The sequence below is a fragment of the Danio rerio genome, chromosome 13 (genome assembly GCF_049306965.1).
Source record: "Danio rerio strain Tuebingen ecotype United States chromosome 13, GRCz12tu, whole genome shotgun sequence".
Classification (NCBI taxonomy): Eukaryota; Metazoa; Chordata; class Actinopteri; order Cypriniformes; family Danionidae; genus Danio; species Danio rerio.
In genome coordinates, this window is record NC_133188.1 from 11,455,171 (window position 1) to 11,481,261 (window position 26,091).

Sequence of the window (26,091 nt, forward strand, 5' to 3'; positions counted from 1 at the left end):
TACGCTGGCCTGCGTTTGAAAGAAAGAAACAGCCTCGACTGCTGCATAAAATAGCTCTGGGAGGTGTTGGCACTTTGATGTGGTGGACTGTCACTTTAATGATTTTCTCTCTCTCTGTGTGTGGCAGCATTGAGGTTTATCAAGCCTCAAACAAATAATGCTGATTCATTTGGAGCCTCTGCCAAGTGAACCTGAGTCTGTCCTTCTTTGTCTTTAACAATACCGTTCAGTGTGCCAGAACTACAGCGGTGAGATATATTTACCCAACATTCCCTCGGAAAGAAATGAGGCTTCTTCTGGGAGTAGATGTTTGAGGCTTTCGACAACAGAGACGGGACTTTTTTTGAGTCAATTAAATTTGATGGGCTCAAGGGCATGAGTGCTTTCAGATCACCGGGCATTGATGGTCTATCCTTGGGTCAATGATAAAAGCGGTAGATGGCATTAAGAAAGAAACCTAAATATATCATGTCCATGGTTATTTTGTGTTATTATTTTCCATTGAGAATTTAATAGATTCCATTAAGTAAGTTTACTATAAATATAGTTTTTTGTACAATTACCTGTTTTTTGTACAATTACCTGTTTTTGATGGCAAGAGCATCAACAAAGCCATGATTTGTACCACATTACATTGGTTAGATAGTCTGACCACTGTCCAAGTATTACCGATATTATATCACGATATGACCAGTGTTGGGCTTGTTTCAAAGGTGAAATGAAGCACTCAGTCAAGTTTACATAATTTTGTACATTGAATTCCACTTTAATTAAAATATAGTTAAACAAACTTGATTATTGTAACCATTTAGAAGAAACCGGTAGTTTTACTATAGCTTTTAGACCTAGGGCGTCGCCATTTTGAAATATCGCTGTGTCTGAAATATAGCAAAAGTTTATCATTTTTTATTGGTTAAAATGAAACAAATTATTTAGCTATAATGTACTTTTAAAAACTTAAATGAAAAACTTAATTAAATTAACGCATGTAAATTATTATTTCTACTGTTATTTATGTACAATGAGGACGTTCTTGTTTCACAGCCCCAATGTGTAGTAAACCAAGCTCATCACTGTCCATACCAATGAACGACCTCAGGAGCTAGGGAGCCGATTGAAACGCACCCATTTTCTCTCTTTTTTATTGCAACATGCTCTTCTGTTGAACACAAAATAAGATATTTTGAAAAGTGCGGATCGCTTCAATACTGCATTTTTTTAAGTAAGTTATCTTTGCCCAACATTCAGTGCATCCCTAATAAAAAGCACATTGCAATTTATGAATAACTATAGTAAAGCAAATTTCTTATCATGGCACAACATAACGGTATTCACTTTTATACTAGTAAAACACCCACACTTACTTAAAGTGCACATAGTTTACCACTTTTTTAAGATTTGATATTAATAATATAGTTATTTTCAGTGTGCCAGTTTAGGTTCAGTGCAAAACACAGTTCAGATCTTTTAATTATAATGTGTTAAAAAGTGTCATTTTCACAGCTCGCTGTTTAGGGGGGGGTGTGTTGCTTCCAATGACTGTAAAAAATATGGACAACGCGACAGCCCCTTTTCCCATTGAACGCTTTGAGGGCAAAACGCCTGCTTGACGGGCACAAACTGTCGCAAAAGACTGCTGAAATTGGAGCCTTGACATGCGCAGAAGGACTGTCTGATGGAGCCAGAGGAGGAGCTGCAATAATGAGCGGAGTCGAGCTTCCAACCAAACGCTTAATGTAAAATCAACCACGCCCCCCGAACTTCTCAGCATGCGTTTGCTGTCTTATCAACACAAATGGATGTAATAACGTTAACAAATATGAGGGTTTTATATATTCAATCGCGCCAGCTCCGGTCCGCAGCGCATAACCTACTTGCGGCGTCGCGGGCTGATTCTGGCTCACATGCGGCAGCGGCATCTGGCTCGATTGACTCAGGCTGGAATCGGGCAGTGAGTCCAGGCATCAGGAGTAGGTCCAGCAGTGGTAGTCAGTCTGAGCTCTGAGGGGTAAGTCTTCGGCTGGAATCTAGCTGGAACTGGCCCTAGTGTATTTTGCTATCTGGGTGGCTAGGCGTACGTGTATCAGCAAACTAATAAAGCCCGAAAAAAGCCCTGACCTTAGCGAATAAACAGTGTTCCACCAGGATCATGTATGTCAGAAACTATAGTTTACTGCTGAACTCATTTTGTCATGGTAAAATAACACAGAAATCGAATAATAACACTTCAGTCTCCTGCCGAAGCTCAGACGCGCTGCTTTGAGAAACTGTCAATCACCGCTGTCAATCACCGGGCGATGACACGCCCAGCATTAAATTACTGCTAAAAACAAACTGTTTACAAAAATGAAGATCTGCACCTATTTCAGCACAATAACCAGTGCCTTAATCGACCAGAACCATCTTTCGGGACAGTTTATTGCAAGTGTAATTAATTTTTTTATTTGGGCTCAAGTCTCCTTCATTAACACAGAGGAGGCGGGCTTTATGACTTGTACTGCAGCCAGCCCCCAGGGGGCGATCTAACGGCCGAGACCTTCACTCAAACGCAGGCTTGCTTCACATTGAAATTAGTTTCGACTTTCCTGCCCAACGTAACAAGGGGGTGGAGCCAAGAGCTGCCCCGCCTCTGTGCTTGGCAACAGACAGGCAGACAGAGAGAAGCAACATAAGAGGACCAGCATTCAGCTGTACATGTACGACACAGACCAAGCAGAGAGTACAAAATCCTTTGTGTCTTTGTATAGTTTTACAGACAACTGTGTGCTAGTTTAAAGTTCTGAGCTTTTACACCGAGACTAATAACCAAGCACACTGAATTAACTTTGACTGAGGCACCGGATGCGGGCGATTTCTGCAGGCAAGTTCGTTATTTTATTTATGCAGGGCCACGCTAGTGAGGCAACTCGCACTTTCCAGCTGCACCTAGTTAAGATGACGGGGAGCTTCTGTGACCGCAAGAAATGCAAACGGCTGAAGTTTAAGGTAGACACAATAAAAAGTACACGGTTGCAAACCAACCTAAAGTTACAAACAATAATTCAGATTACAGCGATCATGTGGTGAATGTTGGTCTTGTGTGGAGCCCAATGAGCCTTACATCTAAAATAGAGCAAGGGTGTTCCTTTAGTGACATTGCTTTGACTCTCACGCTGAAAATGGCGGACGTGAAACAACAAACTGAGTATATGGTAATGCGCTTGTCAATCAATATCGGTGGGCGGGGGGACCGCACTCCTACATCAAGTCGATCTAAAAACCTCTCAAATTGGTCCACCGTTTTTATGTTGTTAAATTGAAAAAAAAAGGATTGGGTGTGTTTATATCACCCCAATATGATGGTCTATACACTATACTTACACACACGTCTGTCCAAACAGCTTGTAAAGTAGATTTTTCACCATAGGTGAAAAAAAAAAACACATTTGGTAAACTTTAAACAAAATTTATGATTAAATTCATGAACACGCTCAGAACTGTTAGCTGAGGCTAAGGATTTTAGGCAATAATGTTGTTAATTATATTCAGAGATCTTAGGACCCGAAAGTATCATTGATTGTATTTATTCTGTTGTCCCTGTATGTTTTTTTGATACCCAACATGTTAATACCCATAAATTTGTATTTAATGAATCACCAAGGACCAAGGTTTGAGCTAATTTAATACTCAATAAGGTTTGAGTTCTTTAACGTCCTACTGAAAACAAAAGTAAATTAAATGATTAAATGATGAGTGAATTAACAGCAGATTTTTCTCTTTAGGTGGAACGATCCCTTTAGATACAAATATTAGGCAAAAACGTGCTCAGTGTGGTTGTTGTTGCTGTATCTAAAGAGTATTTTGAGTACACTTGACTTGTCTGTACTGAACGTGTGATGTCCTGCTGTGGTAAAGCCTCGGTAATCTACAATCCCATTACTCCAATACGGAGCAAGTTAATGGGATTGCAGACCCTTAGATTAAAGCTCACTTCAACATGCCAGCATCAATCAGAAGCAAATTTCATGCTTTTTTTCTTGGATTAAACAGCAAACAATTCAAAGTTCGTCAAGAACAACTGGCCTTTTGGTTTTAGTTAAGCTCAAATTGTCCTAGTAAATGCATCATAGTGACTTTCTATATTAGAAAGTATGTATATTAGAAAGTATGTGAAAGTAATGAACATAAAGACAAATAATTATGCATGTATGGACAAATATGTAATATTTCCAGTAAAATGTTTATTAGAAAATGTTATTTTCGGTAAAACACCAAACAATATCTATTTAGATAACAAATTAAATGAAGAAACATCTTCAAATATATCCATATACCATATTTATAATATATGTACCCCAGGGTATGAATGATTTAGGGCTTGACTGTATGTAGGTTGTTTTCACATGACGTCATTGATGCGCAAAATTCAGATAGAGGGCAGGAAGGAATCGCAATCAGAATATTAAAATGATTTTTGTTTTATGTTGTTTATAATTGATTTAATCAGCCAAAATAAGAATTTCCAAACAGCTTTTATAGACTTCCAAAAGTTTTTGCTCAAAAAGGGGAAGAGTTCAAGAAACTTCAAGAAAACGGGGCATGTAATAAACATTTTTTCAATGTATCCATGTGTACAAACTTTTTTTGAACGTGATAATTTGTTTGACAGCACCAATATAGATTATATACAGGCCTAGCTATGTGTATAAATGTGTTATATAAAAATCAGATACAAACACCACCACACTTATACAAAATCCAGGAGAATATAAATAACTTGCCATGTAATTGCTGTAATGAAATCTCCGTCTTGTATTTGCAATAATGTAAGCCGTTACTGGCATTTCGGCATAATAAGCAAACGTGTATAATAATAAACCGTAACGTGAAAACTGAGAAGCGAATCACATCGGTGTATGTTTGTTGATGGTAAGTTCATTATTATTGTTAATAAATATTATTGTGGAGCACTTTTTACCCCTTACAAAAATAAATAAATAATATTGTAGACCATGCGTCAATGCTTTTATATACTTTCATCTATTATTTTGTGATGTCTGGAAGATATCCGCATGGGGGAAAAACTATAGTAATGTATAATAAACATGATTTTGAACCACATAGTAAAGTGTATAAAGTGTATAACTCTTTGTTATAGAATATTGTAGTATAGTAAACTAATCAATTATAACAAATACTGTAACGTTAGTGTAAAGTGTGGTGCATCGTGATGGTAATTATAGGATAGAAAACGGAAGCCTATAGAATCTACAGTTGCGTCGTATTACAGCAACAATATAATTACTACGACAGTTTAATTTAAGTAATTATCAAATAGTTATCTATAGTATGCTTTCAAACACTATAGTATTTTTTTTCATGTAACGTTATAGCTTGTTTAGTATATACGATGACAGGCAAATATATTTTGGTTTAGTAGAAAACCTGTCTCTCTTCTTGATGTGAGGATCATGCCCAAAATGAGGTTATTTTCTATTGATATCTCCTTTGAAATATGGTATAAATCGCAAAAATATGTTTTTCTTCTATGTCTCCCATTTAGTTTTTAACTTCCTGCCCTCCATCTGAACTTCGCGTGTCACCAAAACGGCGTGATTGTAAACAACCTATACTTTTTCAGTATGGATGAGTAAAGAGATTTGTATTAAAATTTGTTTTATGCATAATGTTTTTTCTCTTTGTATGTAATGGATCCTCAAAATACGCAGTTTTCATCATTTATAAAAAAGAAATGTTTCTGCAGGATTAAATGAGTAAATTAAAATTAGGATCATGTGGCAGGAAGTCTGGAGTATAGCTGCTGAAAATGTCATGGGAGGAATAAATTACATTTTAAAATGAAGTAGAATAGAAAAAAGGTCATTTAAATTTTGATATTTTATAATACATTTAGATTAAACAAATACAGCCTTTGTCTTTTGAAAATATTGAAGAAAAAAACAAAAAAGCTAAACTTTTAAAAGGTAGAAATGGTAAACATTGAACTTTAAAGTAAAAATTGCTTAGTCATTTTAAGTTACATTTGATAAAATTACAACATCATGAAAACAAGATACTAGATTTTAAATAGATTTGAACTTTTTGTATAAACAGTGTGGGCTCTATTTTGGCGATCGATGCAAAGCACAGGGCGCAAAAGCATTAAGGGCGTGTCAGAATCCACTTTTACTATTTTAAGGACAGAAAAATCCACTTTGCGCCGTGGTGCATGGTCTAACAGGGTTGAGCTAATTCTCTTAATGAGTTATAGGTATGTTTTGAGAATAAACCAATCAGAGTCTCATCTCCCATTCCCTTTAAGAGACAGTTGTGTCGCGCCATGGCGCATTTGCTATTTACATGACGAAATTTGTAAGTGGAAAAACTGAGCGTTTCACTAGTGAGAAAACAGTTAAACAGAGCATCTGCAGCACGAGAATGAGAGATGAGCCTCCTTTTTATTTACTTTCGCTTTCACTTTTATGGACAGCGAAACTTCTTGTACGAACAGACATTCATTAGCCTACATAATCAATTTAGTTTGTTAAGTGCAAAGATTTGTTTCACAACTATTTCTAAATTCAGCTCTAATTTCCAGGAAACAAATAAATGAACAATAATAACAAAGTGTGTTAAAAAAACTGAGTTATATCCAAATACACATGCTGTGCCCCATATGGTCCAAAACCTGACAGGTGGGCAAAGCCCCCGAGATGAAGAAGGCATGAAAGTATGGTTTTTATATTTATGTGGGCTAGAAAATAATATGTTTTGTAATATTTTAATCCTTTATATTTATATCCCATCCTATCCATATTATATCCTATATATATCCTTAATATTTTAATTCTTTTTCATGTATAAAGATATTTGCGTATTGCTGTACATCCTGTTTGTATTAAGCAGTGTGAAAGCGAGGCGCACAACTATCGGGCTCTGCGCTGGACTTTAGACTGGCTTTGTTTTGGTCTATTGAACAATCTATTATAGTTTCTCAAAATAGCAACGCGCCAGCAATGCGCCTCAACACGCCTCCTTTTTTAGACCAGAACGCCTATGGGCACACACGAGCACAAATGCATTTGCTACTTAAACAGCGTGGTGCAAAATGTCAAAATGACTCTTGCGCCAAGCTGAAACTAGCAAACAAATGCGTCGCGCCTTGCGCCACATTGCACCGGGTGTATGATAGGGCCCTGAGTGTTTAAAAGGATTCTAGGATGTCTTACCAGCTCCGCTGTTCTCCTGCTTCTTCCCAGATGGTTTATTGTCCTGTTTGAAGGAGTTCTCATCATCTGCATCCCCGTCGCCCCACCAGGAGGGCTGTCCATACAGTGGGGTCCCCCTATGCAAGGCAGCTAAATCACCTGCTATAAAAATATATAAATATAAAAATTAAAGACTTTCTTTGTAGTACACAAACGCTAATGTATACAGATTACACAGTGCTCAATTGTTAAATATACATTTTATGAACGACTTTGATTTTGCGTTCAAGTGTACTTTTACAAAGGAACATAGAACAGCAAAAATGAGTAAATTAACACAGTTTTTGTTTTGGGGGTGAAATATCTTGTTCAAGGCGGCTATTTGTAAGATCTTTTATGCATTTCTCACAGTTTAATTGTCAGTGTGTGGAGCTTGTAAAACAGGATATATTCAGGAATCCTAAAGTTGAATTTACTACTTTTTTTACTACCCAAATGCTTCTCTGTTATTCCCCATGACTGGCTTAAGCCAATCTTTAAACTACGTATCGTTAAGCTAAGTCTGCAAAAATGTACATTTCCCCATAGCTTCTATGAAGCCAAGCGGCAGCTAGTAGCTAATATAGTAGCTCAAACATCAAACAGACATTAGATCGGATCAACTGAGGGCGGAAAATGCCACCAGAACCACTAGATAGGCTATCAACTCTAATTCAGGTCCAGTTAGTGCATTTATTGTATTTGTTTTTTAGTTATTAACATACATAAACCTGAATATTCAGAACAAATGAGAAACTCATGATATATTGAGGTGGAGATAAAAATTCTACTTCCACGTCAAATTTCGTTTGTTACTTTTCACTACCATTCAAAGACCCTAATTTGGGCCTTTTTTGTTACGTTTTACTACATTTTCCTACCGCACAGACACCCTGTAAAAATATAAAACTGAGAGCTTCCTTGACTTCCTAGGTTACCTGAAAGCTCTTTCATTCTAAACGCATATTTGTTTCTAAAAACTTAAGAGGCAATGATCAGAATGGTTTGGAAAAAAAGCACAGCATATGGCTGCCTCGCCTCCAAGCTCTTCTGATTGGTTCCACTGCTCTGGAACTGACAGTGATGAGCTGCAGTGTGTGTGAAAGTTGAAGATTTCTTAACTTAATACAGCATTTAAAAAGCATTCAAAATATGTGAGACCAGACCACTGATCATTCTATATAGATTAGTTTGCGAGATGCAAGAGATCACATACGTCCGTCAAGCGTGTGTTTACATAGTATAACAATAGAAAAGAAGTGCGTTGGACATTTAATGTTAGAGACTTAAAATGTTTTTACCTCGCACATCAAAAGAACGAGAGCCTCAATTACTTTTTATGACACATGAAACATACGAGAATATTGTTTAAGATAATCCTAAAAGAGCAATTCTGAACAATAATGAGGATATAATTCTAAATAATCACTAACTATAATCACACAAAGACAGACCTACATAGTTTACAGTCTTAAATATAATATAATATAATATAATATAATACAATATAATATAATATAATATAAAATAATATAATATAATATAATATAAAATAATATAATATAAAAAAATATAATGTAATGTAATATAATATAATATAGTATAATATAATATAATATAAAATAATATAATATAATATAATATAATATAATATAATATAATATAATATAATATAAAATAATATAATATAATATAATATAATATAGAATAATATAATATAGTATAATATAATATAATATAATATAATGTAATATAGTATAATATAATATAATATAATATAAAATAATATAATATAATATAGTATAATATAATATAATATAATATAATATAGTATAATATAATATAAAATAATATAATATAATATAATATAATATAATATAATATAGTATAATATAATATAATATAATATAATATAATATAATATAATGTGACGCAGTGGCAGTAGGTAGTTCTGTCGCCTCACAGCAAGAAGGTCGCTGGTTCGAGCCTCGGCTGGGTCAGTTGGCGTTTCTGAGTGGAGTTTGCATGTACTCCATGTGTTCGCGTGGGTTTCCTCCGGGTGCTCCGATTTCCCCTTGAGTCCAAAGACATGCGGTACAGGTGAATTGGGTAGGCTAAATTGTCTGTAGTGTATGAGTGTGAATGAGCGTGTGTAGATGTTTCCCAGAGATGGGTTGAGGCTGAAAGGGCATCCGCTGAGTAAATTGTGCTGGAAAAGTTGGCGGTTCATTCCACAACCCCGGATTAATAAAAGGACTAAGCTGAAAAGAAAATGAATGAATGAATAATAACAGTGCCATTCTAATGGCCTTATCTGTCAACCTGATTCTGGCAAATTTCAGAAAAATCCAGAAATATTCATCTATGATCACATGTTTTTTTTGTTCATAATATGTTCATTCAGTGTTGTAGGGTGTTTGATTCTCTACAGAAATCATCAGTTTCTCCATGTGCTGCTCACAGATGCATCATGTAACTTTAACAGCCGGGAGCCAGAGGAATTTTGGACAAGCCTGACAATTAGCAGGATGAAATAACCAGGTGGCAATGAGATAAGAATGTGTGTTAAATGCCACCCGCCCTTGACACGCTGATGGCTGGAAAACAGAGGCATGGGCGTATAGGGCTGATCCCTTCCCTGTTATTAAATACCCAGCACTACACGACAGGGCCGAACCATAGTTGTAATTATACAGAGTAACACACATGAACTAAATATGAGTTTAGAAGGGTTTCAGTCTCAAGTGCTGCTATAAACACAGGAAAGCTGTGGTTTACAGGGATTTTTGAACAGCTAATAAGGGGTGATTATAGATATAAAGTTGCTTATAACAACTTTTAGCTGGCAAAAACAAATGCACAGCAATATTAGCACACATTATTACTGATGTAATAAGCCCACAGTTGGATTCTGAGTAGAAACTACATTCATTTAAATATATATAAATATTTTTTACAATAACTGATTAAAAACAGGCCTATTTATTGAAAAGTGCACTAATTACATTATTCAAATTTTATTTCAACAATGGCTGTGGGGTAGCTCAATGGTTAGCACTGTCGCCTCACAGCAAGAAGGTCGCTGGTTCGAGCTTTGGCTGGTTCAGTTGGCATTTATGCGTGGGTTTCCCCCACAGTCCAAAGACATGTGGTATACGTGTATTGAATAAGCTTAATTGGCCATAGTGTTTGAGTGTGAATTTGAGAGTGTATGGATGTTTCCCAGAACTCGGTTGCGGCTGGAAGGGCATCCACTGTGTAAAACATATGCTGGATAAGTTGGCGGTTCATCCCGCTGTAGCGGCTTTTGATAAATAAAAGGACTAAGCCAAAGGAAAATGAATGAATGATTATTTAAATGACTTTTCTAATTACTATGTCTGAAGTTATTTAATTACTCAACAAGACATACACATTATTTCTACGCTACTTAAAATCAGACTCTTAAATAAAACTCTTTATAATTAAAAAAAATATATTGGTTTCTTATTAACAAACATGCAAAAATGTTAAATATCATATGTATCACATCAATCGTTACAATACAATGATACTGTATTTCAGGGCTATTCAATTAGTTTGTCATGGGGCCGGTTCATGAAAAGCCTGAAAAGACGTGATATGGGAACGGCCGCTGCTATAGTTAATCCTGTGTGCATGCGTATTACCCTCGGTGTACTTCCAACTTAAAACTAGCACACAGGAAACTTGGCTTTTTGCAGCGGTTTCGTTTCGTTCCGTGCAACAGAAATGCTTAGAGAATACTTTACGATTAATAAACTGTGACGAATTAAAGCACAGTTAATAGTGAAATCGGGCCGCCAATTGAATAGCCCTACTGTATTTCAACTAAATTCTGACTTATTTCACACTTCGCTAGCAGTTTGATTCATTTTAAATCGAAGGCAATTGGATTAAAGTTTGATTTAGCCAATCATAACATTGATATTCTATGCCCCGGTGTTCTTCTTTTTTTTACATTACAAATGTATTTACTTTTACTCCTAAATAATTTATAGTAGGGCTGGGGGATTAATCGAAAAGTAATTGAAATTGACATTCAGATCAATATAATCGATCTAATTTTTCTAGATCAAGTTTTTCAATAACTTTCCCTACCGCGTGTGGAGTCACATGAACCTGCTCTGTTTATACTTCTGCATCGAGCACAGCGTATGATGTGGTGCAGCCTTCACGCAGTCGTACACCCCTCACCGTGACTGATGACCACGCTGACCTCTCAAAAAAGGTAACTACATGTCGCGACAACACATAGTGCAAGCTTTGTGATTGGTCAGCATGGTAGCATTGGCAAGTGTGGGCAGCGCGGAGAGTAATAAATAAATAAATAAAAATAAATAAAATAATTAATTAATCGTAATCAAGTTAAAATGTTCAATTAATTAAGATTTTGATTTTAGGCCAGATCCCCCAGCCCTAATTTATTGTCATAATAAAGAAAGTAAATGCATTTTTATGGTACTGTATCAGTTTTTCAAAACTAACGACAACAACAACTGACAGCAACAGCAATAGTATTTGTTAGTGTTTCTTCTTAAGCAGATTACGATACTACAATATTTAATGGATTATGTCACACTGGAAACTAAACATGCTTAAAATTATCAATGAACTACAAAAATTTATTTCACTTCTAAATGTATTTCATAATTTGGTGACGCAGTGGCGCAGTGGGTAGCACGTTCGACTCACAGCAAGAAGGTTGCTGGTTTAAGCCTCGGCTGGATCAGTTGGCATTTCTCTTTGGAGTTTGTTTGTTCTCCCCCTGTTCGCGTGGGGTGTGCTCCTGTTTCCCCCACAAGTCCAAAGACATGCGCTATAGGTGAATTGGGTATGCTAACATTGACCGTAGGGTATAAGTGTGAATGAGTGTGTGCATTGGGTTTTGGCTGGAAGGGCACGCGCTGCATAAAACATGCTGGATAAGTTGGCGGTTCATTTCGCAGTGGCGACCCCAGATTAATAAAGGGACTAAGCCAGAAAGAAAATGAATGAATGAATGAATGAAGGAATGTATTTAATAATGTACGTTGCTTAAGATTGCAATAACATTTCACATATTCACAGTTTTTACTGTATTTCCTATTAAATAAACGCAGCTTTTGTGAGCAGATTAGGCTTATTACAAAATATTTTTAAAAACCAAACTGACTCTAAACTATTGACTGGCATCTCATGTTCACTTTGTAAGTTTGCAAATAAATGCATGTATTTTTATGCTTTAAAAGACGAGTTAAAAGACTCTAGAAAAGAGTTAGAAGAATTACAAACGTACATGCAGCACTTTTAAGCTGAGCTATTTCAGATCCATTCAATTAAATGGAATTCCCTTACATACATTTTCCATTTGTGTTTTTTTTTTCTCCATAATAGGAAAAGAATGAGAGGCAATCCTCTCTTATGCCAGAGGGCTTTCACAACTGTCATGTCTCTGTCACGTGTTGCAATAATGTGTGTAGTGCTAATTTTCTGACACCGGCCTGGTGTTTGACCATCAGATGAGATAATAGAAGGTCACTTACACCTACTACTAGTCCGTGCTTTATTAAAAATACACTGTGATCATTTGAGTCACCTCGCTCAGCTACAAAAGAGACAATGGATGAGTCAGAAGGGGCACAGACTTGGCTTGTCCAGTATTACTCATTTACACATGAACCTTGTTTGCAATCACCGACAAAGTGTTTTGAAAGAGTCAACCATTAATATAATTATCTTACACCCTGACATCATCATACGGTTTCTTTACCTGGCATCTTGTCGTCTCCTTTGTTAGGCTCCGCAGGTTTGACTGCTGCTTCAGCTATGGGCTCCGCAGCTTTGCTCAATTTGGCTTTGCCTGGGGAAGACTTGGGGGATTTTAAGGGCTCCGCGCAGGTGGGCTTCTTGCCCAGTTGAAGTTGGCTAGTGAACTTCTCATGCTGACAGAAAGGAGGGAGAAGAATACAGTGAGTGCCAGAAAACTGTCATCTAACATAGCCTTGGGAAGACAAATAAACTGCAGCAAGCGTAGTTCTTGTAATACAAGGGCTAAAGTGTTTCTAAACTGATGAACTTGGATATTGTTAAAAGCATAGTTTATCCCAAAACAATCATCGTTTACTTTGTTGTTCCAAAATGGTTTGAGTTTCATTCTTCTGTGAACATAAGAGAAGATCATTTAAAGCAGTGTTTCTCAACTGGTGGGTCGCGGGAACATTCTCAGTGGGTCGCGGAGTGTGTGATCAAAAAAAAAAACAACAACAAAAGTTAAATTTTTAAATAATTTTGCTTATATCAGACTTTTATTTTGAAATGCGGATGTGACAACCGTACCGCTTGACATGTGAAATTTCATTTAATTATAGCAACAAATATCATAGCGCAAGTACGACCTCGAATATGTAAAGTATGGATTTACATATATTGACGGCAAAAAAGGCTTAAAACCTCAGTGTGTCATATGTAGTGAGGTGCCCTCACAAGAGAGCATGAAACCTTCTAAATTAAACCAACATTTAGAAACCAAACATCCCAGTTGCAAGGACAAACCTGTGGACTATTTTCAAAGACAACTCTAGGAGCTGAGAGCATCACAAAAGTGCCTAACATCTTCATGATCAAAACAAGTACAGGCACACCACGCATCATACTGTGTAGCTCACTGTTTAGCAAAGGCCAAGAAAGCCCACACAAAAGCAGAAGAGCAAATAACTGATGATTATTATAAAAATGGTTATGATTATTTTAATCATTTTACTTTAATTTGCTGGTTTGTTCTGTTCAACCAGATCAGTGTTAATGTTTTATTAAGAGTTCAGTTTAGTTAAAGGTAACTAAACCTTTTCTTCACAGTATTTGACATTTTTACTCTGTAATTTTACTATAATTTGATAAATTTGGATTTATCGGTCACTACTTATGTATGTTAAAAAATGAATACAAATGAATTATAATTCCTAAAATTATATTATAGTTCCTAAAAATTTGGGTCGCGGCATGATGACCATGTAAAAATGTGGGTCCCATGGCCAAACCAGTTGAGAACCACTGATTTTAAGAATATTGGTAACCAAATATTGATGTGACTGACTTCTAAAGCAGCAAATATAAATACTATGAAAGTTAGTGGCTGAGGTCAGCTATTTGGTTTCCAACCATCTTCAAAAAACATCTCCTTTTGCATTAAGCAGAAGGATCTTAAAAGGGTTTGGAAGAAGTGAAGAGTGAGTAAACAATGTCAAAGTTTTCCATTTTGTGCAAACTATTCTTTACCATATAAACTGCTTGTGAGATGTAGTGCTTGTTTTACCTTCAGAGCCTCTTCTGGCACGTGCAGCTCTCCTCGCACCACAGAGAACAAGTTGGTATGTGAGTCAGGTTAAGGAAACAGAAGTAGATGAAGCACACTTAATGTCTATACACATACACACAAAGAACTTAAAAATGTACTTTCTACTTTGTATTAGCTAGAGATGCCGCAAAACCTGATATAGCATTGAACCGTTTGGTATTACCTTGCAGTTCAATACCTATATGGATATTGTGGTTTTGCATTTTGCATTTACTTTACCTTTAGCTATTCTCTGACCTGTCTCTGTGCATGTTATAATGTATGTCCATGTGCTGAAACAAGGCTCCTCGCGAGTAAATATCCCATTAGTGAGCACTAAAATAGGAGACGCTTTCACATCAAAATGAAACTAACATGTGCTGCATGTCATATGGGTTCAGATGCCCACAGCCAGAACTTAATTTATTTGATTATATTTTTCAGTTCATGTAACTGAATACTACTGTTAAGTACATGAAAAACCTGAAAAGCACAGTTCATTTTAGTAGTATCTTTGCTATATTGTGTTAAATGTGTATTGTATTTTGCTTGTAAAGTTTTATTTTATTTGACAGGGCTTTTTGGATGATTATCATATGCTGAACTGTACCAAACCCTAAATAGAATCTCGAGAACCTTAATATTGTTGCATTGCATTCAAATGTGTTTGGATTTTGGTCATTAGGCAAAGAGTTGGATGGATGTTCAGAACATACATTTTGTATTCGATGTTTGCCGTAATCTGAAAAATTGAAGAGAGGAAGGGACATAGAGTAGCACCTCTGCTTTAAAAAACAGCCAACAGCATTTTGTTTTGATCACAGCTCTGACAGTGAGAGTGGTTGAGATCAAGCGCATCAAATGAAAAGTAAATGAGAAGCGTCTTTAAGGGTTTGGGACATGTCAGATGCTAGAGAGCATTTGATTGGTCAAGATTTGGTGGGAAACTGCAGTATAAGGTGACGTGGAAAAAATCTTTAATCGATTAAGGCAGAAGTGACAAACTGCAAGCTTTGGATGTTTATATTGATTTTATATTTTCTAAACGCAAATTTTGTCACCAGTTTGGAGCACACAAGATTATAGATTTCCTTAAAAGTAACAAACTGTAACTAACATCTAAACAGTTTTATTTTAATTCATGAAACCTTTAAAGGGACCCTATAAACCTCTAGGCCAACTTCTTGCTCTTTGAACATACAAACCTTCAAGGTACGAGTGGATAAGCTAACTCAATCCCCATAAATCACATACAGATAATATCTGATGATCAGTGCTTTAAAGGATATCATATCCAAACCTCAGTTTGTCATCAATCTTTAAAGTGATGTACATCTGCTCCTGGATTCTGACATCATTCACAAATGTCTGGGAAAAAAAAGACAAATAAAATTCACTTTTAATGATGGCCAGACTTACACTGGTTTACAATGTAAAAAAAAGGTTGCCTCAACTTAAAAAATTTAAGACAAGCAGCTTCAGGACATTTTTAAGTTTACTGAACTTAAATCGAGTCAAGTGTAGTATTTGGGTTGAATGGTCAACTTTTGTTTTTACACACAAATTAATGAATGGTTGTGTTTTGCACCAACAGAACCTTTAAAGAATGAACTTGATTTGAACTTGTATTGATATATTTCCTATATTGAAAAGTATAAATATTAGGACATAAAATATTAAATATATCTTAATTAAAAAAATATCCAATATGGTTTGATATTTAGTAGCCATAAGCTGTTTGTTTTAGAGTATTATCAATAGTATTTGCATTATGGAGGAATATTTCCATTTAGAGAGAATTTAAATGGACAAAAATGAGCATCTGTATATGTATTTTTTGCAGTTTTGTAAATTTAAAATTTACTAAAAAGCAATTATATCAATGTTAGGAGTCTTTAGTATCTCCAACATTCATCCTTAAACATATTGATAATCTGAAACTTCAAGCAACAAAACAAAGTATTATTTTCTTGGTGGATTTATTACTAGAAAAAAGATTATATTCTTCAAAGATGCTCTGAATCAAAACAAACCAAAGCAAAGCAAAAAAATTGCTTTTTGTTCCAAATAATTAACTGATTAGACTACTAAATCCAATATCCCAAGACTAAATCCCTTAAAAATGTAATAATTTTAAACTCCTATCAGATTGTACCTATACACACTCAAAAACTATGTTTACTGTTTGTTTAACAGACTTGTATAAAATAAGCTGAAACAACACAATTCCTGTGGTTTTTTTGGGGACAACTTAATTGTTTTAAGTTCAATATAATAAGTTGACTTAATTCCTTCATGTTGTCTAAACACAAATTAATTGTTCGCAACCCAGTATTTTTGACAGTGCATGACGATCACACGCTGTAAAAAAAATGCTGGCTTCCCCACAACCAATTTGTGTTAGGAGGACAAAATGAAGGAATTCATGTAACAAATTCAATTTCACAGATTTAAGTGGATTGCACACAAAACAATTAAAATGAGGCAAATAACAAGAATTGTGTTATTTCAGCTCGATATAAATAAGTAACTGGAACAAACATCAAACATCATCGTTTTGAGTGCAGTATAAACAATACAGCCAATTAGTCTGCCATTCAATAAGTTCGCAAAACGGCTGCATGTTTGACAAGTTCGACTTCAAAAGTTCTGAGCACAAATGGTTTACAGATCCCTCTAAACATATCAGTGCAGCGAGAGCGAGTTCCCAAAGTCTGAAAACCTTCAGGGTGATTATAACGTGCTAGAAGGTCTGCTTGGTCTCAAATATCAGACGCTTCCTGGCTGCAAAGAGGGGGAGCTAATCGCACTGACAAAGCACTTTCTTAAGCATTCACGTTTAAAATTTCCCTTGAAAAGCCGAATCAACCTCCCCATTCGTCCTTCCAACATTATCCAGACACCATCCTTAAGATATTTCGCTGGTGTGTGGGGTCAGAATAGGGGAATGGTTTGGTTTTTAACATTAGGCACAAGAAATACGGTAGTTTCCTAGTGTCTGAGCTTGTTTTGTGGAGTTTTGTTGAAAACGGATCCCTGATAAACATTAGGAGTGTGAACAGAACTGAAACTGGAGAAAAAAGATGAATAACATGCTGCACACACTATAATAGTCATTTCCTGGCAAAAGCAGGACAGGAAGAGGAATTCTTAAGAGTGACTCAACAGGAAGAGGTTGTAATTTGTGCAAGCAAGTCCATGAGTTCTGATTTAGTCAGACTTTTTTTGACCTCAAACAGCAGGGAAAAGTCTAACACAAACACATAATATGTAAGTATTAACACTATACATTTATAAGGAGTTTTGCATGTGCACTACCGGTCAAAAGTTTGGGACTATTTTTTATTTTTTTTAATTTTTTTAAGAAAATGATCCTGTTCATCAAGACGCCGTTTATTAAATGTAAAACTAAATGTTAAATTGTTAAAAATTTAAGTTTTAAATAACTGCTTTCTTATTAGTTTCAAATGAAATTATTACTCCAGTCATTATTGCTTTTATTACTATTACCATTAATAATATTAATATTAATAACAATAATAATTCATTAATATTAGAGTGATTTCTGAAGGATCATGCGACTAATGACTGGAGTAATGAAGCAGAAAATTCATCATTAATCACATTGGAATAAATTATTAAATGAAATGATAAACTACTTTTGAACAGTTATATTATAGTGCAATAACATTTCACAATTTGTACTGTATTTTTGATTAAATAAATGCAGTCTTGGTGAGCAGGAGAAGCTTATTTGAAAACATTTAAAAATCCAATTGACCCCAAATCTTTGACTGGTATGGTATATACAGGTTGTCCGCGGTGTCAATCAATTCAGAGACATTTGAGGCCCTAAAAAAGAAGATATTTTGAAGAAAGCTAAACACCAGTAACCATCGACTTCCATAGTATTGGTTTTTCCTACTATGAAAGTCAATGGTTACCGATTTTCAGCTTTCTTCAAAATATCTTCTTCAGTATTCAACAGAGTAAATAAACTTAAGTACTGAAACCACTTAAGAGCGAGTAAACCGTGAGTACATTTTCATTTTTAAGAGAACTATTCCTTAAAGTAATTAAACATTATTAATTTAACCTGAAAAACAAATGAAGCTAACAGTAAAGTGACTGAAAAGTGAAGCGACAATATATAGAAAACCCAATGTACTTTAAACTCTAAAATGTGCTGCTTGGAAAAAAAATAAAAGGCAATTTGCAGCTTTAAAGCCAGCAGGGTTCATTTATCAGGAATGCGGCACCACATTCACTTTTCCTCTTACTCACCCCATTCAGGCTCCCCAGATCCTTGACTTTGTGCTCGTCACTGCTGGACTCATAGTTGATGACAGCGTGCTGCTTGTCTACACTGCGAGACTTCAATCACACAGAGATAAAGGCAAGAGTTACGAACCATAGACAGTTTTCGCTGAGCATTATCACTTCATGCGTTTGCTATTTTTAGCAGCTGGTTTACATGCAGCCACTGAAGTATTTTACTTTGAAGCCGGGATAGAATTTGAAGGTGACATATCTTAGATGTGCAGCATACCTAAACTGACTAACATCTGGCTAGAAATGTTTTCTCAGACAAGGATTGAAGATTTGGTTGTGATGTGGTTGAAGTCTACTGACTATTAAGCATAGGAATGTATGAAGTTAATACCAAAGCAGTTTTCAATTGATGCCGCTGTGATTGCAGGACAACTATAAGCAAGGTTTGAGACTCACAATTCTATATTTTTTTCTGAGAAGAGATAAAGAAAAATCTCACAATTTTGGGACAACTGTTATATTTGCTAGAAAAAATAGCATTTGACTTTCTTTTTTATTTTTCTGTGGCAAAAACAAGCATATATTTCTGGTAAACTTTAAAAAAAGCTGGGTTCCACGCAGTGATTAATTGGTCACACTTTACAATAAGGTTCATTAGGTAATGTTAATTAATGCATTTACTAACATGAACAAACAATTAACAATACATCTACTACTGTATTTGTTCATGTTAGTTAACGAAAATACAGTAGTTCATTGTTAGTTCATGTTAACTCATGGTGTATTAACTAATGTTAACAATGATTCATATGTAATAAATGTTTATATATGATTAATAAATGCTGTAGATGTGCTGTTCATGATTAGTTCATGTTAGTAAATGCATTAACTAATGAACCTTATTGTAAAGTGTTGTAAAGTGTAAATTTGAGCCGGTTTTTGCCAGGTCCTGTTCCGGAAAATGTCAGATATTCGTGTTTTGCATTCCAGTATTTATTTGAATTGATCCTGCATTAACTTTTGCGTGGTGAATACCTGCATGTATGTGTGTGTGTGTGAGAGAGAGAATTTGAATGCGTCTGAGTGAAAAACAGCGAGCAAAGTTGTTTGGATTGTGTGAGTGCACACACACATAAAGGTAGTCACTTTCGACCACTTTCGCTTACAATCACTTTCATTGATCGGTGATTACCGTTTCACGTGCAGTGAGCAGCAACGGCAATGGCATAGTGGCCTATAAAAATAATAATTGTATTAATCAAGCATATCTTATTATTTTAAAACGATGAGTAAATCTGATAATAAGTCAGATCAAAGGAGATCTTGAGAAGATGAAACTGCACAAATGGTTTAGGATAGTGGGAGACAGAAGCATTATGATCTCAAATCAGCCAGAAAACATGATGGAAGAGGTAACTGTGGGCTCTTCTTGAAGATTGGACTGAGTCATTTTCGCGTAACACATAATAATGACCTCAATATCAGTGGTGTTAGTAAACTGGATATTGATGTTTCATACAATTTATGTTTGTACCTACATGTTTGTTTGTTTTTTAGCCATTGTAGACCCATAATGTTATACTGCACAAAATAATTAAAGACCATGCAGAATTTTGATAATTTTTTTTGTATTAATCGCTTCGTAACCTCATGTTCTGGGAAAACTGTGGTGGACATCGGTCAAGATAACTTTTATTTCCTTGCTTTGTTCCAGAAATTATCCATTTACAAATTAGGCAGTTCCACGTAATTCCTTCATGTTGTCCCAACTTACACTAGGCTATTCGAACCATGGCCAGGAATGTTTGACCCCCATTTCCAATATCAAACATATACCCCTCAGCTGCCACCTTCAGCAAACATCCTAATATGATGATGACTTTATGAATGTTTATGAGCGTCAAAAGTGCTGGATCTGTTCAGAAAAAGATTTGACTGTGTGTCACTGCATCCCAAACGATACTACAATAATACAAAACAATACAACTAAAGCAATCTCTATTGCACAGAGCGAGAGCGCTTCTCGTCCAAACTGAACAGTCATATCATCGATGACGTAAGCGTACACAAGCTCTGTAGGTAAAATACAGTGTGAGTGCAGGCCGAAGGGGGACAATCGCACCTAGTCACGGTTCAAGGCAACTGAGAGAATACACCCTAAGTTTTTTTTTTTTACAAATTTAAGTGCATTGAACATAAAAAAAATCAACTGACATTTTAATTAAGTATTTTTAAAAAGCTGCATTTTTCGTGTAGTCAATATGATAAAGTCTGCATTACACTAAGAAATCTGTGTGTGTGAAATCTTTTGGTACCATGTGAAATTTACAGTGATGTGGATTCCAACCCATGGTAATTGCAACTTCTCTTAATCTTGACTTGATTTTTTGCAATAACAAGTTCATGGGTTTTAATTATTTTGAATAAATGTTGACTCTCAGAACTGTGATGTATAAACAAACAATTCTGACTTCACAATTCACAATTCTGAATTGTGAGAACTAAATCGGAGCAATTAAGGTCTGTTTGCTTTAAAAATCAACGATCTTGATTAATATACATTACAAAATGGGTGTCAGAATGTACAAGAAGCACTGCATTAAATTACATTTTCCCCCGCTTTGAAAATACTGGAGTAAAATGTTCATATTTTAAAAGAGTTTCTGAGCTCGCCTGCTAATCATGAAGAGCGTGTGTGTGTAAACAGCTTTTTTTAAAATCTCGTTTTACGTTTGAACATTTAAATGAATGCTGGAGTCTATTTAAATGATTATATTTTAATTACATTACAACATCGATGCTGTAAAAGAAACAGAGTAAGATTGAAAAAAGTCACATTAATCGTTCACTAGAAGTTTATCTGTATGGGAAGAAACATTAGCTGTGCATTTACACTATTACTAGAAAAAACAAAGAATTCTGAGATTGAACAAATAATTAATAAAATATATATTTTTTTCATTCTGAAATATTTTATGCAAGTGAACATGGAAAAACTGCATTGCCAAATTAAAGGAACTCTGTGTGAAATATCTTTCAGCCTCGAAGGAATTTCCCAATCCTGTGGATTCCTATTAAATTGACTAGATTTTACCAGTAATATTTCAAATTTCAATAATGTGATGAAGGCAGAAGAAAAGCCAGCCCCCATATTATATGCAGACACATCCTTGTTCATCATAAATTAAACTCAAATGAATGCAAAGACAAAAGTTTACAGCGTGCTGACAATAAGAGTGCCTAAATTGAGCATTTGTGAGCAGAGAGGCTCTATTTCAAAAGAGAACTCTCGTAATCTCTAGTAGTATAGTAAAAAGGAATATAATACTTCACCCATCTATTTTGGGACAAACCATGTGACCACTATACACTTCGCAACACAATCACATGATCAGTTTAAGATTGATTTATGCCTGGCCCCAACATGGAAGGGTCAAAGGGAGAAATGGGGGTTTCCAAACCAAACAAAGCCTTGTTTATGTCTACCAGAGACTAGTGTTTGAATGCTTGAAACCTCCCAAAGGCAGTTTGTTCATCTACACTTCACAATTTAAAAGACTACCCAGTGCAGCTAATAAGTAGTTGTTATCTAAATGCATATAAGAAAAAAATATATATTTTGAGGAGCAAGGAAGATTATTAAAGACATTAAAAACATTTAAGCTAAATGTATAAAAGGATTAATAACGTATAAATACTATTAATAAGGTCTGCATACGTTGTTATGCATTGTTTTGAGTGGTTGCTAATGATTTTATCAGTTACAAAATACACAGCTTTTCTCAAGTGGCTGATATTACATCTGCAGAGTTTGTGTTGTGATACGTCAGGTTTGTTTTTGGGATTGGACTGACATGGCTGGCACTCTCTGCCTCAGCGTTTGGCTCTCATGCTTCCACACTGTAGTTCATCAGTGTACCCCATGAGCTGTTTGTCCCACTTTCTATTAATAAAGCTGCATGACTAACACGTGTACGCTGATGCGGAGGTAGATAGTAACGGTCATGCCATTTTGCTGGAACACAACTTTTCCTCTCGGGCCTGACTTAATGATTCTGCATCCTTCCTATGATTATTACAGAGAATGTGTGCAACAATTCAAGCATTTTAGGGTTGATTTAATTTTCATAGAGATGTGCTGATATGAAGATTTAGGCCGATACTGATAACCATTTATATCTGGAAGCCGATAACTGATATATGGTTTGATAAAGAGATACTGATATTCATTTTTGAGCTGAATTACAAAACCAAAACACACACAAATACAACGATAACTGATTTTCTTTTGAAGAGCCCCTATTATGTTTATTTTTTTTTTTTAAATGAGCTTCAATGCAGTGTATAACACAGCTCTAAGTAAAACTAAGGCTTAAATCTGTAAGTGCACCGTGTTAAAAACTATTGATTTATCTATAAAAGAGTCAACTCAGAGTGGTTTGAATGAATCGCCACGGTAACAAATCTTTAGCCATGTCACCGTGACGTCAGAAGTCATGCCCCGCCCATTTGTTGCATGCACACACCCGGGAAAATTGAAACCCCCGGCCACGCTCATAAACAATGTAAAAAGAAAGAGAGGTTCTCTGAAGTGTGAGGGAAAGTTCGTGTTATTTCCCTACCTAAAGATGAGGCTGTGGTTGAACTTTATTTTTGCAAAAATACTTCAGCAATATAGCCCCAGCCTTGAGCTGTGTTCCTGTTATTTTTCTGACGAGTGCTTCAGCAATCTACACGCTTACAACAAAGGATTCGTCGGCTGTTTGTTAAAGGAAGGATCAGATAAGACTATTGATGTATGGGACTTTGTTGAAGCATGACGGGAACTTTACATTACACAGTTCATGAATCAGTTCCTCCATTTCACAAGTGTAAGTGTGATTAAAATAGCTGCCCCCTTGTTTTCTCTAGCTTGCAAATTATGTATTTTTTTGTGTTTTGTTACTTGTAACTGCTCCACGCGGCTTGTACTATATCTGGTTAACTCTTTATATTCTCATATCGCATCTTAAGCCATGTTAAAGGCTCTCCGCATGCCGCTTTGATTACGGATTTAAATCATACCTGCTAACATTTGTATCTGAATATCTGGGAGACTGGGGGTAGGTGGGAAGAGGGATAAGATGTGTAAACCGACATTTCGAAAAGAGGGGCAGAGGGTGGGGAGGGGGGTAGCATGTGTCTGGATCCAGTAACATTAAGAGACTTTGTGAGGAAATTAGGATTAATATCAGACTTTCATTTCATGAAATGTAATATCAATTAATAAAACAATCTGAATATATTGAAAGTTTCACATAAAAAACAAGCATTAAAAATATACATTATTATTCTTCTTTCAGTTTTTTAAATCTAAATTTAATTTTATTGACACAATTTTATTGGCTTGATTTTATTATTTATTGATTCCAGAAAAAAACATAGATATTGTGTCGTGCATGTTACACTGCCAGTGACACTCTTATCTCTAAGACCAAAAATATCCAAAAGAATTTTAAGTTCTGTAAAATATGTAATCAACCCGAAGCCTTAGACACAAAAACACACACATTACTATTTGATTAATAGCATCGCTTGTAATAAGCAGCCTATCAAACTATTTATATACTTTTTTAAAGGACTTTTTTATAGTGTCTCTGAGATTGCGAATTCGAAGATGAGAGCATTGAAAGGTGAATGTTTGAATAGTCAGTGTCGTGATTAAGGCTAGAGAAAGAGTGAAATAGGGTATATGCAGAAGTATGCAAAAGGACTTTTAATTTGTCAGTAACCTGGATCAAATGCTTCTGGTGAACTGCATGGCGTTACAAAATCGGCAAGTTTAAGGTCTGTTTTCTTAAAAAAAATCAATGATTTTCACTGCCTGAATGATATGCACTATAAAGTTGGTCAGAATGTACAAGAAACACTGCATTAAATTACATTTTCCCGCGGCATGTGTTTAAAATATTTTAATTTATATTACTCCAGTATTTCCAATGGCATTTCTGCGCTTGCCTGCTGATCTTGACGGACGTGCGCATGTATATGGCTTTTCATCTCGGTTTACTCTGTAACAACTATATGAATGCTGAAGTCTATTTAACTGATTGTATTTTAATTACATTAAAACATCGATGCTGTAAAAGAAACAGTGTAAAATTAAAAAAAGTCACATTAACCATTCACCAGAAGTTTATCGGTATGGAAAGAAACACTAGCTTTGAATATATCCAATTAATAGTTAAATTATTTGCCGGAAATTTGTTGCATCGTTGCATTTCCGGACCCCTTTTAATGATTTTGTTATGATTTTGGTTGATTTCTAATCATGTTAGTACTTTAGAATTTTAAAATACATGTTAGAATTTTATTTTAGTATGTTGATGTACTTTTTCCCCAGTGTTGGGTAGCGGCTGGAAGGGCATTTACTGCGTAAAACATATGCTGGATAAGTTGGCGGTTCATTCCGCTGTGGCGTCCCCTGATTAATAAAGGGACTGAACCGAAAAGAAAATTATTGAATGATATACCTTCAACTCAAACTAAGTATTGAGTATGGGGTGATGCTTTATTTTTGTGTATCATTCCCTCATAGCAAACTAACGGTTAAAGGAATGTCGTTGAGAAAATTGTGACTGAAGTCGTCAATCTAAAGTCAGGACTGACATGTCGAACGCAAAGGATCAAGACTCGGATTGAAGATTGAAGATATATTCACCTACACAATAACAATGCATGTTAGCAAAATAAACCCTTTAGATTCCACACAGATTTAATCTATCTTTTAATTAGCAGCCACTGCAGAACTTCAAATTTCAAGTTCCATCTAATATTTGGATTTGACAGAAATAAAGTTGATTCATTTTTAGCACAGACAAACACCCTTTCCTGACCTGTAGCATAAGCTCGCAGTCATCCCGGCCCACAAAGATCATCTCACGGGGCAGGCGGTGCCGCGTCCCCCCGCTGCTCACCAGAAACCAGGACGTGAGGCTCATCTCTGCGCTCTCCTCCAGCCTCAAACCCTACGTCATCCTGATGGACAGAGAAATAAACACATTTAGGAAAAAAGCTTTTTCTCACGCCTTACAAACATTTCTCACTCCAATCAAACTTTCGCAAAACGTACATAGTTAATTTTTTTAAAAAGAAGGCACTTCACTGTGTTTGTCCCGCTCAATCATTTATATTTGAACCGACAGTGGAATGTGGGTGGAGGGAAAGCGAAAGAAACAGATCCGTTAGACTGTACTGAAATCATGCTGACTCTTTTCTGAA

General features: G+C 35.5%; 1 protein-coding gene across 16 annotated transcripts in view; it reads right to left on the bottom strand.

Moving 5' to 3' along the window:
• cep170aa (centrosomal protein 170Aa) overlaps positions 1-26,091 on the bottom strand; it is a 91,162-nt gene that overhangs the window by 40,470 nt on the left and 24,601 nt on the right. For 13 of the 16 annotated variants that reach the window (XM_073920733.1, XM_073920731.1, XM_073920729.1 and 10 more), the window contains exons 2-7: positions 25,707-25,848; positions 18,844-18,933; positions 15,849-15,927; positions 14,539-14,597; positions 12,997-13,168; positions 7,209-7,349 (exon numbers count right to left, since the gene is read on the bottom strand). In XM_073920733.1, the coding sequence (XP_073776834.1) occupies positions 7,209-7,349; positions 12,997-13,168; positions 14,539-14,597; positions 15,849-15,927; positions 18,844-18,933; positions 25,707-25,811 (646 nt within the window). In that variant the 5' untranslated portion in view covers positions 25,812-25,848. Of the gene's footprint in view, positions 1-7,208; positions 7,350-12,996; positions 13,169-14,538; positions 14,598-15,845; positions 15,928-18,843; positions 18,934-25,706; positions 25,849-26,091 lie in introns of all 16 variants that reach the window. The other 3 variants (XM_073920732.1, XM_073920730.1, XM_068213012.2) reach the window with 1 other exon arrangement.